The 16,974-nt window shown below is 47.7% G+C and overlaps 1 protein-coding gene across 1 annotated transcript in view; it reads left to right on the top strand.

Moving 5' to 3' along the window:
- Window positions 1–16,974, top strand: part of Adam12 (ADAM metallopeptidase domain 12) — a 293,978-nt gene that overhangs the window by 254,637 nt on the left and 22,367 nt on the right. Inside the window, exons 13-15 of the mRNA XM_051193213.1 lie at window positions 5,335–5,424; window positions 7,056–7,251; window positions 16,858–16,966. Coding sequence (XP_051049170.1) covers window positions 5,335–5,424; window positions 7,056–7,251; window positions 16,858–16,966 — 395 coding nt within the window. The remainder of the gene's footprint in view (window positions 1–5,334; window positions 5,425–7,055; window positions 7,252–16,857; window positions 16,967–16,974) is intronic.

Below are 16,974 nucleotides of genomic sequence, written 5' to 3'. Positions count from 1 at the left end.
TTCCCTGGGAAATTTCCATATGACTACCTTGAACAAGCCCCCCCAAAGGTGATGGCTTTACTGCAGTGTTAGCCATGTATAGAGTTAGCTGTATCACTAGGTTTTAATGGGGGAGTTCCTTCTCCTCTATTGAAGGGTGCCCCATTCTTAGGGTGATGAGGATGAGAACAATTTTTTTAAAAAAGCACTTAGCTCTGAGTTTCTTGGAAAGCAAGGCTCTGGGAGTCCAGCTTCAAGGGGTCCTCGGCCCCATGCCTCTCTCTTTGCAAAGCCTGCTGTGAAAGGGGAGTGGGGATACACAGTGCTGAGCTGAGCACTTTCTGTTTAGTTGAGATTCTTTCCCAGCCTCCTCTGTGTGCACAGCCGAGGCTCCAGAGGACCCATCCATTCAGCTTATTAGTTCTCAGGAGCAGCAAGAAAAAGCAACCAGCACTGGCATCTGGCACCACTCTTACTGAACCCTGCTCTCCAGCCAATCTCTGGGAAGTTTCTTGTTTGTATAGGTCCAAGATGAATCTGGTCAACATAAAACATATCAGTCACTTGTCACTCCCTACGTCGTCTTGAGGAAGAACAACAAAGAGAACACTGTCACCTCCCAGCTTCACAAGTGTCCCACACACAACTTGGAGGAGATTGCATTCAGAGTAAATCAAAGCTGAGGGTTTGTACAGCAGGTGGGCTGGGGCTCCCGCCATGAGAACATATGCAAGCCAGAATTGGAGGCAGGTCTGAGGCAGGCTTAGCCAGGTCTATAGGTGGGCTTCACAATGGCTCAAGAAACCAGCATCTTAGAGGGCTCCTTTGGAAGGAAAGCTGAGACAGGAAGCTGAAGCAGCTCATGTATTCCTGTTCTCATCACAGGAATAATAGAATCTTCATCCTAGCCTGTCTCCAAGTCCCCGAGGAGGCTGGATGCCAGCAGGAATGCTCTTGTTCTCACAGGTTTTGAGAGAAAGTGCACAGCGCTAGGGGGGGGGTAGGGGTAATCAGATAGAGTGAGGAGAGATGGAAGTAGTTTTGTGTCCTTGACAAACTCAGAACTTATCTATGGTAATGGCCTTGTCCACAGGGGTGGTTAATTTTGCTCACAGTGAGCAGGGAGCAGTTGCTGGCCAGGAACAAGTCCTAATTATAGTACTACAGAATGGCTTCAAGATTAACAGAGGAAAAAGTGAAGCCATCATGGGATAGTTTGTACAAAGGAGAAAAGTCCCTTGGAGGCCTTGTTAATTGCTTAAAGAAACAACCCAATTAGTTTAAATTGCCCACATTTCTCAGGAGAGGCCATGTTAACTTAAGATGGTTTGTCTTTGATCTGGATGCCTTACAATTATTTATTAATGCAAATAAATCTGATGATGGTTCTTCATGGAACCCTGAATGTTGAGATTTGGAATGATTCCACTGGCAGTCATTCACCCCTGTCTGACTCCATTACCATCTACCGCTGTCACTGTGCCCACAGCTGCCATCACTGCCATGTCCAATACCATCATCACCACCCTCTCTCCACACCACCATCTTCACACCCCACCATTAGTTACCATCCCCACAACTATGTCACTATCTTTAGCATACCTGCATCACTACCCCACCCACCACTGCTGCCACACCAGTGTCCCTACCACCATTGTCACTGTTGCTGTCACTGCATCCTGGCCATCATCATCAACATCCTCAACATTATCACCACCAGCACCGCATCAGCACCATCACCACTAGCACTAGCTAGCATTGCTGTCACCACCAGCACCAACGTACCAGTAGACCCTTGAGTTCCTATTGCCAGCTACTTGCGTCCTGCTCCTTCATCTCTACAAAGGAATCCTACAGCCATGGATAGGTGCTTGATATCTCTCTAGGGACCTCACCACACTGTGGGGAAGTGTTGACTGTGACAAACTCCTCATTAGCTAGAGCCAAATTCTGCTTGCAATGTAGTTTCCAACTTGGTATTTCTGTGGTTAGGGTCCTCTTTTTTCATAAAGAGGTTTCTTGATAGTTTAAGAAAACTCCCTTCTCCTCCTCAAAAGCTCTTCTTCCCAAGAAGTCTGCTAACAGCACAGTGAAACTTGTGCCTCACTGGTGTCATTTTAATGTACTATTTTTTATGTTTTAAGTGTAGACTCAGACTTCAGTTGCGTCTAGCCATGTGTACTAGTTTCGTTCTCTTGTAGTGCTAAAACACTCTGACCAAAAGTAACGTAGGGGAGGAAAGAATTCCCTTGGCTTACATCATTGAAGAAAGTTGGGGAAGGAACTCAAGCAAGAACATGAAGCAGAAACCATAGAGGGACACTCCTTGTAGGCTCACTCTTATGCTCATGCTCAGACAGCTTCCTTTTTCAGCCCAGAATCACCTGCCCAATGATTGGCACTATCCACAGTGAGCTGGCCCATCCTAAATCAACTCACAGTCAAGACAACCTCCCAAGGATATGCCCAATCTGTTCTGGAAAAACCCTTGACTGAAACTCCCTTCTAGGATGACTCTAGGCTGTGTCAAGCTTACAAGGACACCAAACTTCTTTGCCTGAGACTTTCATTCAGACCTACTTCCTGGGCTCTTTTTCCTGGTCCCCTGTGCCCAGGTCCTGCAGACACTCCTCCTGCTGTTAACCAAAACAAACCATGCACCCCTTGGCCCAAGGGGGACTTGGTATGTCACATCAGGGAAACAGAGAATGACAGATTAGTGTGATATACACCAGCACACAGCTGGAACAAGCCTGTGTGTGCCCCATCTTTTCTAGGAAGGTACACTATAGTTTTACCCCAGCTCATGGTGACTAAGAATCAACATCTGCTTCTCACAGTCCAAGAAAGACTGTTTGGTCCTTACACAGGTTCTTTAATTAGGCTTCATTATTCTTATTTGGAGACCTGACATTCATTGACTGTTGTTTCTCTGCTGACTACTAAAATAGTAAATGCATCAATAGACAAGAAATTTGTCTCTTCTGAGAAATACAGTAGTACAGAAATAGATTTGAGGTAGTTAATTGTTCTTACCTTCTGGTAGAAGGCATTACGGATAACCCACCCACTCTCCCATCTAACCAGGCTGGTAACACTGCCCCATCTCATTTAAAGTCAAGGATACTAGTCCCTCACACATCTTCTAAACGTCATTATCTCTCTCGTGTAATTGATCCCCTTTGAAGTCATTCCACTTGGCTACATTCCCACTGGGGCTTCTGCTTACATTTTTCTAGTAATTTGAGGGGAGGTAGGAGGAGTCCTTACAAGTATTTTAGACCCAGATATCAGATGGCTGCTTTAACTCAGCATCACAAGGAAGTCTTTGGCTCAGCTACTATAACATTAGGAAAGTCATTGAGACCATAGCAAACAGAACAGCACTGCTGCACATTTGGTGGCACTGGTCCAGGATGCAATTAATGGTATCCTTAAGGGGGTAAAGCTTCTAAACTTGTATAGAATTGTAAGCCTATAAGCTAAAAACCCTCAGTCATGAAAGCTGCCGCAGTGACTTCTGGTTGGCAGCTTTATCTTACTGTGTACATTACATGTCCCGGATGTTTATAAAGTCCTCAAACAGATTTAACATTTAACAGCTTTGGAAGTATGCATGGTAGGAGCAAACATAAACACTGCATGAGAGATCAGTTCATTGAGCCCCACAGTGGATGCTACACAGGTATCTAGGAATGCCCTAAAAATTCCCAATCTCTGGCAGATTTATTAATTGCATCTGTGAGAGTGATGAGAAATTCATTCACAAAATTTTTTTCTGAGATATTTTACTCTTAGACATGGATTTGATTAGCTACATGCTGGCTAGCCAGGTGTAAGTTCTTCAGAATATATCAAAAATAAAAGAAATGTTGAGGTACAGGCATCATTAAGCATTCTGTGACGTTTTCTTCCACATCACACAGATTCCAGGCTACCAGGAGTCTCTAAAGCTCATAGACTTCAGAAGTTTGCAACACAAATAGGTGCAGGCCTTCTGTTAAACCAGGAAAAGGGTGTTGATCCCTGTCTCTCTTTGTTGGAACGCCATGGTATACTGTGTTGAAGGAGTTGAATTTCTTCTTCACTTTTGTTTCAGAGGGGGTGAGACATCTCAATTTTTAAGTATTTAGATCCCTTGAAAGTGGACATGCTCAGGTGTGGTAGCATGAGTCTTCAATCCCCACACTAAGGAGGTAGAGACAAGAGGATTACCCACCAAAAATAGGGGGCCAGCCTGTCTACAAAGGAAGTACCATGCCAGTCAGGCCCACATAGAGAGACGTTGTTTCCCAAAACAAGAAAGGAGGCTGAGAATATAGCCCAGTTGGTAGCACACTTGCCTTGCACCCATGAGTCCTTGGGTTTGATGAATAGTATAAGAGAAAGGGAAGAAGGAAAGGAGAAAGAAAAAGGAAGATAAGGGAGGAAGGAAGGAAGGAAAAAAGGAAGGGGGAAAAGGAAAATAAAATGAGAATTAGCCCCAACATCGTTTGGTCTTATTCTGATGTCCAATCCTCTTCCCAGAATGTCCTAGGCCAAAGACCTTCCTTTCTAAGCCACGTTCTCTTCCTCACCCACCTGGCTATACCACAGTGAACTAGCCTGAGTTTGGGGCTGTTTTTATTTTTTTATTTTTTATTTTTTCCTTTCAGTGCATCTGTATACTCCAACTTAGAAGTAGACAACATCCCCCCCCCATTTTTTTTCTAACCAATACACCAAACAAGTGTTGTACCACTGACCTGTACTCCTATCCATCAGAAGGGTTCATTCTTGAAGAGTAAGGACCACAACTACCTACAGTTTTTTGTTTTGTTTTGTTTTGTTTTGTTTATTGAAACAGCATTTCTCCATGTAGCTCTGGCTGTCCTGGAACTTGCTCTGCAGACCAGACTAGCCTAGCCTCTAACTCACAGAGACCCACCTGCCTCTGCCTCCCAAGTGCTGGGATTAAAGGCCTGTGCTACCACCACCCAACCATGCATGTATTTTTAAATGTGCAATTTTCAGGTCCTTCAATGATTCCAACACAGCTCACTACAACACAACCTGAAGGAAGAATTACCTGGAAGCACGGATGTGCCCTTGACCTGAAGAGCTCCCAGCTCCCCCACATACACACATACACACACACCACACACCCGCCTCCTCCCATGAAAGGCATTTGCTTGCTCCTGACTTTTCTTAGCAACACCAGACTCCATGGTTCACAAACACTTAACACTTTGTTCTTGTGCCAAGGAAAACAGTCTGGGGCATCTTATCCTTTGCTGTCATTTAGGGTGTGGCATTTTCGTTCTGAGAGTCACCACTCCATATGACCCTTCAAATGCATCCCATTGCCTTCCGCAGGAATGTACCAATCGCTGCTGTAACGCCACCACCTGCACTCTGAAGCCAGATGCTGTGTGTGCACATGGGCAGTGCTGTGAAGACTGCCAGGTGAGTTCACTTTGGCCTGAGGTTGCTGGATGGTCTGGGCGGCTCCAGTCTGATGCAAGTGGAGCAGTATGGTGGGCTGATTTCCCCAAGCTCATCCTGGGAAGCTGCCCTTTCACCAGTCAGTACCATCTAGCTGTTCTTGGAATTTTCTGATCTGGTAAAATGCACACTCTAATTGCTAATTCTTATGATAAGTTGTCTGTGGGCTAGAAATCCAAGCTCAACCTTAATATTCCATTTAATATTATGGGCTCCTAACTCCATGAGAAAAACAAAGGGAGGAGAACCCAGCCCTAGCCCTGTCACTCAGCCTCATGCCAGGTCCACACGCCTGATACCAGTGTCTGGTGGGTAGCAGGGAACCCATGCTGGTGGTTCCTGGAATGTCTGCACCAATGAAAAGTGCAGTCCACCCTGAGCCGCCAGAGTGGCATACGCCTGACTTGCTATTTGTGCTGATGTGACTGCACTTGCTTTGGAATTTCCACCGTTCATCCTGTTCCTTCAAAATGCATGTCTTACAGAGAGACCTGAGCATCAGAGGTTCCTTGGTACTTAAGCAATTGTTCTTAGCACAAAAGATGGTTGGGAACTCTGTGATCCATGCCAACCATGCACATCATTTAGAAGTGGAGTGTGTGTGTGTGTGTGTGTGTGTGTGTGTGTGTGTGTGTGTGTGTGTGTGCGCGCGCGCGTGCGCGTGCGCGTGGGTGTGAGTGTGGGTGTGTGTGTGTGTGTGTGTGTGTGTGTGTGTGTGTATGCCCCCTCACTAAGTTCTGGAAATGTTGTAAGAAGTACCTGGTACCCAAGTACCCAGATATTAGTGCTGGAGAATGCTGGGAAGGAGATGAGGGAGGATGAGAACAGCTGAGCTCTCATCACTGAGAAAGGCTCAAGACACTCACAAGGAGGGAGGATATGTGAGGATACCCAAACCCAACTGCCATTCACTTTTGTAGGAGCTGGTAGATGATTCACCTTGTTGCCTTTGGGAGTATGCAGGCCAGCCAAGCCCAGAACTCAGTGGCCTTGTCTACAGAGTTCAGACAAGCTGCCCTGAGCCTTAATTTCTTCAGCCTAAAAGATGAGCTGCTGGTGAGAGGTCTAACAGCCCTCAGTGGTAGCTGCTACCTCTGCTGCTTCTGCTGCCACCTCCTGGTCCTTCTCCCCATCATCCTCCCTCAACCCTGCCCCCAGATTTGCCCATAAAGTGATAAAGAGGGTCCTGGATCTTTTATTGACAGCATAGCACTACTATTGAGAGTCATATCTTGCTGATGTTGTTGCCTTGTCCAAAAATACCTAAGGAGAAGGACAAATGTCAACTCTGAGCATGTGATAGTGTCAACAGCCTGAGAAAAGTCTGCCTCAACAGGAGACTAAACAAGAGCCAGCTTGTCTGCTCCTTGGAGAACCCTAGTGTTACCTGCAGCTCCCAAGTGAGCTGTTCTTGGCTGCCCACCCAGCTTTCTAGCACAAATGTGAACCTCACAAAACCATTTAAGGAGAGCTCTCTGCCCTCAAAGGGGATGGCATCAAAATCCCCACCTGTTTACATGACTATAGTAGGTGGCCTGTTGTGTTCTGCCCCAGGACAGCTACTAGGGGCTGTTTCCTCCTTGTCATTTCAGCTGAAGCCTCCAGGAACCTCATGCAGGCCCTCCAGCAACTCCTGTGACCTTCCAGAATTCTGCACAGGGACTGCCCCTCACTGCCCAGCCAATGTGTACCTACATGATGGGCACCCATGTCAGGGAGTGGATGGTTACTGCTACAACGGCATCTGCCAGACCCATGAGCAACAGTGTGTCACGCTCTGGGGACCAGGTATGTGGCCTGTCCCAGTTCTAAGAGGGACACTGGAGAAGTATGCTCCATGTGTGTGAATCTGTCCTGGCTCCTTGGGGGATTCCTCCACTCATGCCCATTCTGCTCTGCAACAAAGCTCAAACCCTGAGATGAGCAGTCTGTTTCTGCAGGAGGCATGGCTAGGATTTAAGCCTGATCACTGTGACCCAGCCTATGGGTATAACTCTCACAGTGTAAGTCACCCCCATGAGCAGATGAGGCCTTTAAGATGAGAACCATTAAGGTTCTAAAATGTAGATTAATGTTCAAGGGGGTGTATGTAGCTGCTCCAGGGCTCCACGCTGAAGTCAGATCCGGGGTGTCATAGGCAACCTAGATACTGAAGTCTTAGTGCATAAGAGCCTCACTAGCCCAGGACTCGATACCAGTGGGAGTGGGCAGCATCACTACCTAGGGTCCTCACTCTACCCTGGAGTCCTCACTGCCCCAGGGGTTTACCACCCTAGGCCTTATTACTAGGAGCTCTTGCCACTCCAGGAAGGCCTTATTACCTAGAAACCATTCTGGATCTGCTCCATTTACAGCTCCCAGGATCCTGGCTAGGAATCCCACTGGGGATGTTTTCTGAGTGTGTTGCAATTCTTTCTTTCCATTATGCTTGGCTGAGTTCTTACTTAAGGCTAAGAGATGACCTCAGACCTGGCCAAAGGCCCCAGCGCCAGCAAGGCCACTGTGGTCAGCCAGACTCAGGCCTCGAGCTGAGCCAGCTACGGGGGAAACCAGAGACTTTCTGCAAAGCTCTGGTTTCCAGAGGGATAAGGGGAATCAACCAGGGCAGAAAATGATGGGCAAATGCAGAAGCCTGGTTTTTAACTGCTACATGAGTACAACACCCAAACCTGGAGAGTCCCCAATGCCCAGCAAAGATGCCCCTCGCTTGGAGCTTTCTGGGGAAAAAGTGTGGACTGGTGGCCCCCATAAGTGGATTTACCCTGGACAGGTAGAATAAAAAGTCTTGAGACTCAAGGTCCCTCACACTTCCTCCTTAGGGCCCCAGTGCTGGCCCTCTCGCCTGATGCCCATGAGATCCTTAAGGCAAAGGTAGGGGACCACCATTACAGTGATACCCACTAGGAAGACACTCATTATACATGTGTCAAACGGTCATGGAACTCTGAATGCATTGGAGTTCAGATACCTTTTAGGTAAGTAAGGTCATTTTAGGACAGGGGCTAGTGCAGCAGGCCTCGGACATCTCTAGTGGCCCTTCCACAGGCAAGAAGCTCCCATCTAAAGGTACAGTGGCTGTTCTGCTGCTCCCTTTAAGGGAGCTGTCCTTGGCCAGCACACCCAGCCCTTGGAGCTTTTTAGTGCCCAGCTGTGCTTTGAGACTTGGCTCCAGGTCCAGAATGAGCTCAGATGGAACAGGACAGTATTCCCCAAGCCATTGTGCTGTGTAACTCTACTGGCTGTCATGGTGACCAAAGCAGGTATTCATAGAGAAGAAATAAAAAATGAGGGGGAGACAGAGATTGAGATCAGTGGGGCTGGGATATGGCTCAGTCAGTGAAGTCCCAACCAGGCACACATGATCCATTTTTATATGCATCTATGTAAAAAGCTGAGCATGGCAGCCAAGCTTGTAATCCCAGCACGAGGGATGTAGAGACGGGATCCCTGGAGCTTGCTCTAGCCAGCCTACCTAGTCACTGAGCCCCTGTAGGAGAGAGAAGTGACAGAGGAAGTATTGACCTCTGCCATCACACACATATGCAAGGGGCAGTGCTGAGCAATGGGGACAGAGATGTGTGCAAACTAGACATGCAGAAGCCACTCTGCCTGACAAAGGGGCTTCTCAAAAGCAAGAGCACCAGCCTCCTGCTTCATCTTCTTAAGATTTATTTATTTATTATGAATATAACATTTGGCGTCTACGTATGCCAACCAGCCAGAAGAGAGCACCCGATCTCATTACAGATGGTTGTAGGCCACCATGTGATTGCTGGGAATTGATGTCAAGACCTCTGGAAGAGGAGTCAGTGCTCTTAACCTCTGAGCCCTCTCTCCAGCCCTGTGTCAGCCTTCTTGAGTGCTCCCCATCATGGTAGCTGAAGCTGAAGGCCTGGCAGCTTTATAATCTGCACATCTTCCTGAAGAGGGGCACCACCCCCCCCACCAAGAGTACACACACACACACACACACACACACACACACACACACACACACACACACAGCTCTGTTCCCTCCCAGCCACCTTCCCTCTGGTGGCTGAGAAGGCCCTGGCATAGGTGCAGTGGGGTTGTCCGGAGTGGTTCTTTGCACAGTGTGCTGAGCAAATCAGAGTGGCCAGGTCTGGGGACCTCACACAGTGGCTCCCTGGGTTTTGACATGCCCCCACTAGACCTTTCTCAACACAGATCATAAAAGAATGTTCTCAGCAGAGAGGGCATGTGGAAGGCCTCCAGTAGCTTCTTAGCAACCCCTTGCCGTACATCATGGCCCTTTCCTTCCATCTTGGTGAGACTGCCTGGCTTTCCAATTGATGACACTATGTGAGTTCCCTATGGCCAGGGCCTTAGAGGCTCATGGCAGGAAAAGTTACAGCCTAACAATTCTGGAGATCCAAAGTCTCAGTGCCAAGTGTTGGCAGGGCATAGCACATGCAGAAATTTGGGGGCAGAATGTTGCCTTTCTGACTTTTCCATCTTTCTGACATTGCCTGTGTCCTTGACTCTCAGTCCCTCCTCCTTCAAGGCCAGGGGTGCAGCAATTGTCTGTCCATCTTCTCTGACCTCTGCTTCTGTAGTCTTCTGACCCTGCCCCTCCTGTTTCCCTTGCAAGAACTCATAGGATTCTATTAGACCCACCCAGGTCTCCATCTCTACATCTCCCCATCTCAAGATCTCTAAATTAATCATGCCTGCAAAGTCCCTTTTGTTATGTAAGGTAACACACTGACAGGGCGCAGACTGGAGAGGATGGGCTGGTGCCAAACCCTGATGGTGAACCACGTAATATTCCTTCAGAGTGCCCCTGAGCCTTCTTGCAGCTCTGCTGTGAAGTGGGACTAGTGCCTCACCTACCCCATGCATGTAATGTCCTCTGATGTAGCCCACACGCTATTTTAAGTAACAGAGTGCATGAAGGGACAGCGCTGGTGCTTGGCACCTGGTAAGCCTAAACTCAATCAGTGCAATTAAATGTGTCCTCAAGAGATGGAGGCTTGTAGAAAGGGGGCTCTGAGAGGACAGGACAGTGGCAAGATGTGGTGGGGACAAGAGAGAGAGAGCTTGGACTTGGGGCTGGAGAGCAGCCAGGTTGAAAGAGTCTGAGAGAAACTGTTCTGCAGTGGTCATCTGGAAGAGGTAGAGCTCCCAGCTTCCAGGGTTGGGTAGAGAGCACACAGCAGTGGCGAGAGGCCAAGACAGGGAGTGCAGATAGTTCTGTTTGTGTAGAGCTGTGACTTGGACAGCAGCAGAGATCCTCATCTGCCATTCATTCTCTCATTTGTTAAGTATTTGCTGACGTCCTGCTGGGTAGGAGATGCTGACTCAAGAGCCTGCTTGTGCCAGAGGAATGCACTTCCTGTGGTCCCTGCATGCTTTGCTCAGGATGTGATTCCCTTTGTCCCATCCTCCTCAGCACTACCACTAAGCCCTTACCCTGCCCTGGGGGTGGGGGAAGGGGATGTAAGCCCCAGGGTCAGAGGTGACTTCCTGGGCTGGGGCCCTGGCCAGCCAGATGTGTTGGACTGAGAGCACTATAGTGCTCTAGCGGTTGGTTCAAATGAACTTTCCACGATTCAGGAAGGAAGCCTTTGTCCAGGATGCATTTGCAGTGTCCCTTCTTCCCACTCAAGAGCAAAAGCCCAGATCTAGGCCATGTTGTGTAAGAGCCATCGGAGACCTCCAGAGACGGGGGTTACTCAGAACTCCAGAGTCCTTCAGTCGTTGCTTGGATAGCTATGCCATTCATACCCAGTGACCTGGCCAAGTTGTTGAATCACATCGAATTCTCCGGTTATATCCAGGATGTCCATTACTCATGCCTCAGAGCTGGCTGCCCAAAGCTGACCGGATGACGCCCTTCCTTCCAGCTAACTATTCCCTTTTTTTAGATGGGCTTTTCTCAGTTCAGCATTAGATTTCAATAAAATACTCCTGTTTCCAAGTCTCCCTAGAAATAAAGCCATAGAAAATTCAAAACATGTGCCTGCAACTCCTAAGTGGCAGTGTGACAAACTTTCAGAATACCTTCTTTGGGTTTTGTCCATCTGCCTAATTTTTTAATCTAATTATTATTAATAATGCTGTTGAAAGCCTTCCTGCTAGCTGGAACAGTTTTCTTTTCCTACCTGATTTTCTACCACATCTCATAGTTGGTGTATGTACAAGTTGAGGTCAGGAGTTGAAGTCACGTTTCATCTTCAATCACTACCCACCTTATTTTCTGAGACAGAGTTGCTCAAGAACCTGCACACTTGTTTAGCTAGACTGGCAGCCAGTGAGTTCCAGGGATGCTCCCATCTCTACTTTCCATTGCTGGAATCACAGACATCTTCTGCCAGGCCCAGATTTGAACTCAGGTCTTCATGCTTGCATAGCAAATACTTTGGCCACTGAGCTGTCTCCCTAGCTTGATGTCTCGGGATTTCAGAGGTTGGTATCCCAGGCACAAATGTTATCTGTAGTCCAAATGGTATTGTACTTTTTACCACAGTTCAGTCTTAATATTCAGGAAGATTTTCTGTTGGCATGGCATGACCTTTATTCCTGCTAGAATACAGCTGCAAGTTTTCTTCAGGGTGCAGATTTACTTTCAGCAGTGTTGTTTTCTAGAACCACTAGCCTAGTGATGGAGAACATTATTTGACTATTGACATCATAGGTATGTTACATGATCACCACGGGCCAAAAGTCATGGATGTCCCTCGGAGGGATCCCCTAAACATGCTATTATTATGCATCTTATCACTCACCAGATTCTACTGTCATTTTATTTATGCCATGCCAGCTAAACGGATACGTTTTATGGGCTGGTAAATATCCAGTGTTTATCTACAAGGCTGGTTTAAATGAGCTCAGTTTACTTGAAATCTACTCTGGACCTTGTATGTACTGACCGCCTACTGTAACTCATGGTTATGGAGGGGAAGAAAAGATTTTTCCACGAGGCATGTTGTTGGGGAACCAGAAAAACCCAGTCCCATCATATAAGGAGGAAATGATAGGATTTGTTCATTTGAACTTCATTCCCTGATAAAGGCAAAGACCAACCTGGAAAGGACAGAAGGGCAGATGCCACCTGCTTATGTCAATCAATGCCTGCCTTTGTCTGTGGGTTTAAGTGACAAGGAGTTGACAAGGAGACAGGAGCTGACTGGCCTGAACTGGAGCAGTGTGTTTGCAGGTGAAGATCATCTCAAGGAGAGGTTCAGAATGAGTAAACCTGGAGCTTCATTCAAGTTGCTGTCGTCTTCATTTCCTTTTCAAAGGACATCATGACATTGAGAACTTCCAGACTCAGTTGCAAGTGTGAGCCACAGAGCTGGAAGCCAAAGCTTGTGATTAAAATGCAGAGCAGTGTCAAGACTCCCTCCAAAAAGCCCAGCTTTATCTCCTGCTGGTGGCCAAGCACTGAGTGTTCCCTTATTAAGAACTCAAAGGCTTTAATTGATGTAGCATTGGAGTGATAAGGAAACTGTTGCCATTCTGTCCTTGAGATAGATGTGCAATCTCTCACCTTCCAGAAGACAAACAGCCCAGAATTTTTAAGTGCAACAGCTCTGAGCCCATCACCTCTGCCTTTGCCATGTCTTGCAAGTGGACAGCCACAACTTGGACTTTTCAAATTCTGCCTCAAAGACAAGTACCAGCTGGCAGCTGGCATACAAAAGTCCTGTCACTGTCCTTATGAACTCAGTGAGAGGCTGAGAGCATCAGCTCAGAAGGCCGTCTGTGATTTGGTCTCCTTTTTTATCCCTTTCTCCTAATGCTGGGTTCTTTGAGTGTCAAGATGCATCCCATTTAGAATCCCCCTGCCCCACCTCCTGCTTCTGAGTTTTCAGACTTGGACTTCATCTCAGAACAGCCATTTATCTTTCCTGAAAGCAAAACCTCTGCCTTCATGCATCTTACACAGGGCTGCGCAACAGGCAGCATTTCATTTGATGCCAGGGAGCAAGTGAAAATCCACAGCTGCAGAACAGAGCCCCAGGGAGATGTGTCCATGGCCCCCTGTGCTTCATTCACAGAGCACAAATGGCTACCTCTGGGAGTGCTGGGGATGGGGGGACTGACCAGTGCCCTTCTGCCCATGTCTTCATGAATACCCTGCTATTTGCAGTCAGCAGGCAATATATATGATACATACAAGGAAGATTCATGAGAGGAAGAAGAAAACGAGCAAGGATCATGCCCCGCCAGCTCCATGGGAAAGGAGAAACAGAAGAAGGCCCTGAGGGACCCAACAGCCCTAGATACATAAAGCATGCTTGTTGGTTTAGACCAGCATTACCCTATCATGTGACCTGTGAGATAGATTACTCTGGCCAGAAAGGAGTCTATCCCTCTGGCATTGCATGCGAAAGTCGGCTATCCCTGATCATGTAAACGGGCTTCTTATAAGAAAAACACATTATTCCTCGAAGCAGGTGTATAGTAGACATATTAGGCATAACCGTCAGACAATCTCACATCTTCTACACTGCAACTCATTATTAGTAAAGCAGATTTTGCTTCAAACCATCAAGGAAAACCCCTCTGCACTGGCTCACCTACATAAGAGTTACTCCATAGGAGGCTGTGGCTGGTGAGCTACACTGAAGGGAACAGTGCTAAGAAGTTCCTGTGAGCTCTAGCTGGGAGCATATTGGCCCCAGAAAGTAGCCTAGAGCCCAGCATGGCATCATCTTACAGTCTACAGTTGGAGGTAGTCAGATGAGTCATGAGAATTGAACTAAGTTTCAACTGTCTGCATCACTGTAAGTTTGATTCAACTTAATCTTTAGCCTTGAAATGTGTTCCTTATAAGGGGCTATCTCCTCATACCCCAAAAACTCTACGGTAGAAAACATTAGGCAATTGGATGAGGACGGCATTTAACATAGAGCTCTATCCATTCCCTCCTGACTTCCTGTCCCACCTCCATCATCCAGTTAAAAGAGCAGCTTTGGGGTATTGAAGGGAACTGCCAGGCCATGTCTGCTGCAGGATGGAGAAGGTAAAACAGCATTCTGCACTCTCCCTAGACAGGAATACAGAAAGAATACAGAGTATGCTAGAGACCTTGCCTTTGTCATAGTCCGATGGCTCTATCCTGTCTCCCAGTTTACAACAGTAGAGGAAGGCATGGTCTTGCTCCCTTCCACATGTCTGTTTCCTTTGCCTCATCACAAGTCACTGCTAAGGTCATTGACAGAGACATGTCCTGGCTATGCATGTGTCAGCAGCCCACTGATAGTCTCCTGCTCCTTCAGCACTTCCTGGTGGAGACACAGAGCTAACCTCGGAACCCTGTATTGTTCAAGCTGCTGTGGAGAAAATTGTGTTGGCCAAATTCCATGCAACTTGTTATCTTAGAAACTGACATCTCTTTACAAGTCACTTTGTGGGGGTGGGATGTTTGTGTGTTTATATACATGTTTTGTGCAAGATATCCAGTGACATCCCCAATCTTTATTTTCTGAGACGGAACTGTCGCTAAACCTGGAATTCAGCAGCTCAGCTAGACTAACTGGCCAACAGGCTCTAGGAATTCTCCTGCCTCTGCCTCCTCAGAGGCAGATCATAGGCGTGTGCTTGGGATGTTGGTGCTCTGAACTCAGGTCCTGGAAAGCACTTTATCAACCCAACCATCTCTCCAGCCCCTCTCTAAAAGTCATTTTTGGGGGATTTTTTTTTCCTTTCCTGGGATGAGAAGAGTCAACAAAAAGGCTTGAAACTAGCTGGTGCCTCTCGCAGTATCTCCCAGGTGGAGGGAAATCCCCCGAGCATGCAGACTCGATGGGGGTTTTGTCCAGATGGTCAATATCTAAGAGAGAGGCAGGGAGCAGCCAGCAGCATAATCCAGCAAGCTCTTCTTCAGAAAAAGGCTGGTGGGCAGACTCGATGACAGATGAGAGTCTGTAGGAGAAAAGGAAGGTGGTGCTGCAGAGACCAAGTCATCTTTTTCTGCAACAAAGCATTTGGTTTGGGCTGGTGCACCTTAGCCAGGAGTTCCAGGAGGCCTGTCTAAAATGCTTTCTAGGCTAGGAATAAAGAAAGGGAATGTGTCAGGTGTGGTGGCACATGCATTGAGTCCCAGCACTTGGAGATGGATCTCTGTGAATTCAAAGGTAGACTTGTCTACAGAGTGAGTTCTACGACACCCAGACCAACATAGTGATATCATCTCAAAACAAACAAAAGAGGAAGCAGAAGGTCTAGAATGGGGTTGCTAGTAAAGGTCAAGGGTAGGCACAGGCCCATTTCACATAGAAAGAAGGTGACAGTGGTGAGCTGTGTGCTTTTGCTATTGAATGAGGTGGCCATTTCTGCTACTAACTGATAAGGGACCAGCACAGGTTAAAAACAATGGGTATCACTGCAGAGGAGGAAGGGAGCCCCCACCATGGACCGAGTCTGATTGGAAAATCCAGATTGCATTGTCACCTTAGAATGCCAACAGAGATTCCCCGGAGTTGGGAGCAGAAAAGGACATAGGGCAGGCAGGTCTAGACTTTGGGAAGTCACCTCCTAATCATTGAAAGTGCTGTGAAAGGAAATGTCCAAACCAGATGTTGGAAGGGAAGGCAGGCCAAGACCACCACGTGGGCAGGCATGGTTTGGCCTGCCCTATTCTCCTGACTTCCTCACTGTTACCCACAGATACCTTTATGGCTGACATGGAAGAGCCCTCCAAAGCTTTGACCCTGCAGCTCTCGATCATTTGTTCTCTTTCCCTGGCAGGAAGAGGTGGTTTTAAAAGTGGTCACTTCCTGGGTTCTCTAGCTGCAGTGCCCCCACCCCCCCCCCACCAAGGGATAGCCTGCTGTGCACAGTGACAGTTGGGTCTGACAAGGCTATAGCCTGTGAGGATAATCTCTGCAGAAATGGCCATTAACTGAGGACAGTGCTTACTCTTGGAACTTTCTAGAACTAAAAAACAAAATATTGCTGCATCCCTCTCTCTCTCCCTCCTCTGGCTCTCTCCCACCCCATCTTCCCCCATACACACACCCCACCCCACACACAAGCCACCACTACTCTTTGGCGTCTGCCTAGCTTGTCTTTTCTCACCGGAATTGTGTGGGATGTCATTACAGAGAGTAGCTTCCCCTTGTCTGCAGCCAGCCAGCCAACTCCTTCCTGCTCCCGACCAGATCCAGCCTAATCCCCTGAGAGTCTGCACATGCCTTGGGTCCCGAATCTAAGCCTATAACACAACACAGGGGAAATGAGTGGGCTTTCTCCGAGCTGGGCCAGGTTGCCGATTCTCCAGCCCACTCCGGGGCCAGCTGGGTACTGTGTGCCACTTCTCTAAACACGAGATGCCCCTCCCCTTGGTCCCCAAGCCCAGCCATATGATGTTCAGAGGAAATGAGACGCAGTGATGAGGAAGGTGCCATTGTTCTTCTGTTCCAGGTGCTAAACCAGCCCCTGGCATCTGCTTTGAGAGAGTCAACTCTGCAGGAGATCCTTATGGCAACTGTGGCAAAGACTCCAAGAGCTCCTTCGCCAAATGTGAGATGAGGTATAAGG

This window comes from Phodopus roborovskii, unplaced genomic scaffold, assembly GCF_943737965.1.
Source record: "Phodopus roborovskii unplaced genomic scaffold, PHOROB, whole genome shotgun sequence".
Classification (NCBI taxonomy): domain Eukaryota; kingdom Metazoa; phylum Chordata; class Mammalia; order Rodentia; family Cricetidae; genus Phodopus; species Phodopus roborovskii.
Note: the sequence above shows the minus strand (reverse complement) of the source record. Positions and strands in the feature narration are given on the sequence as shown.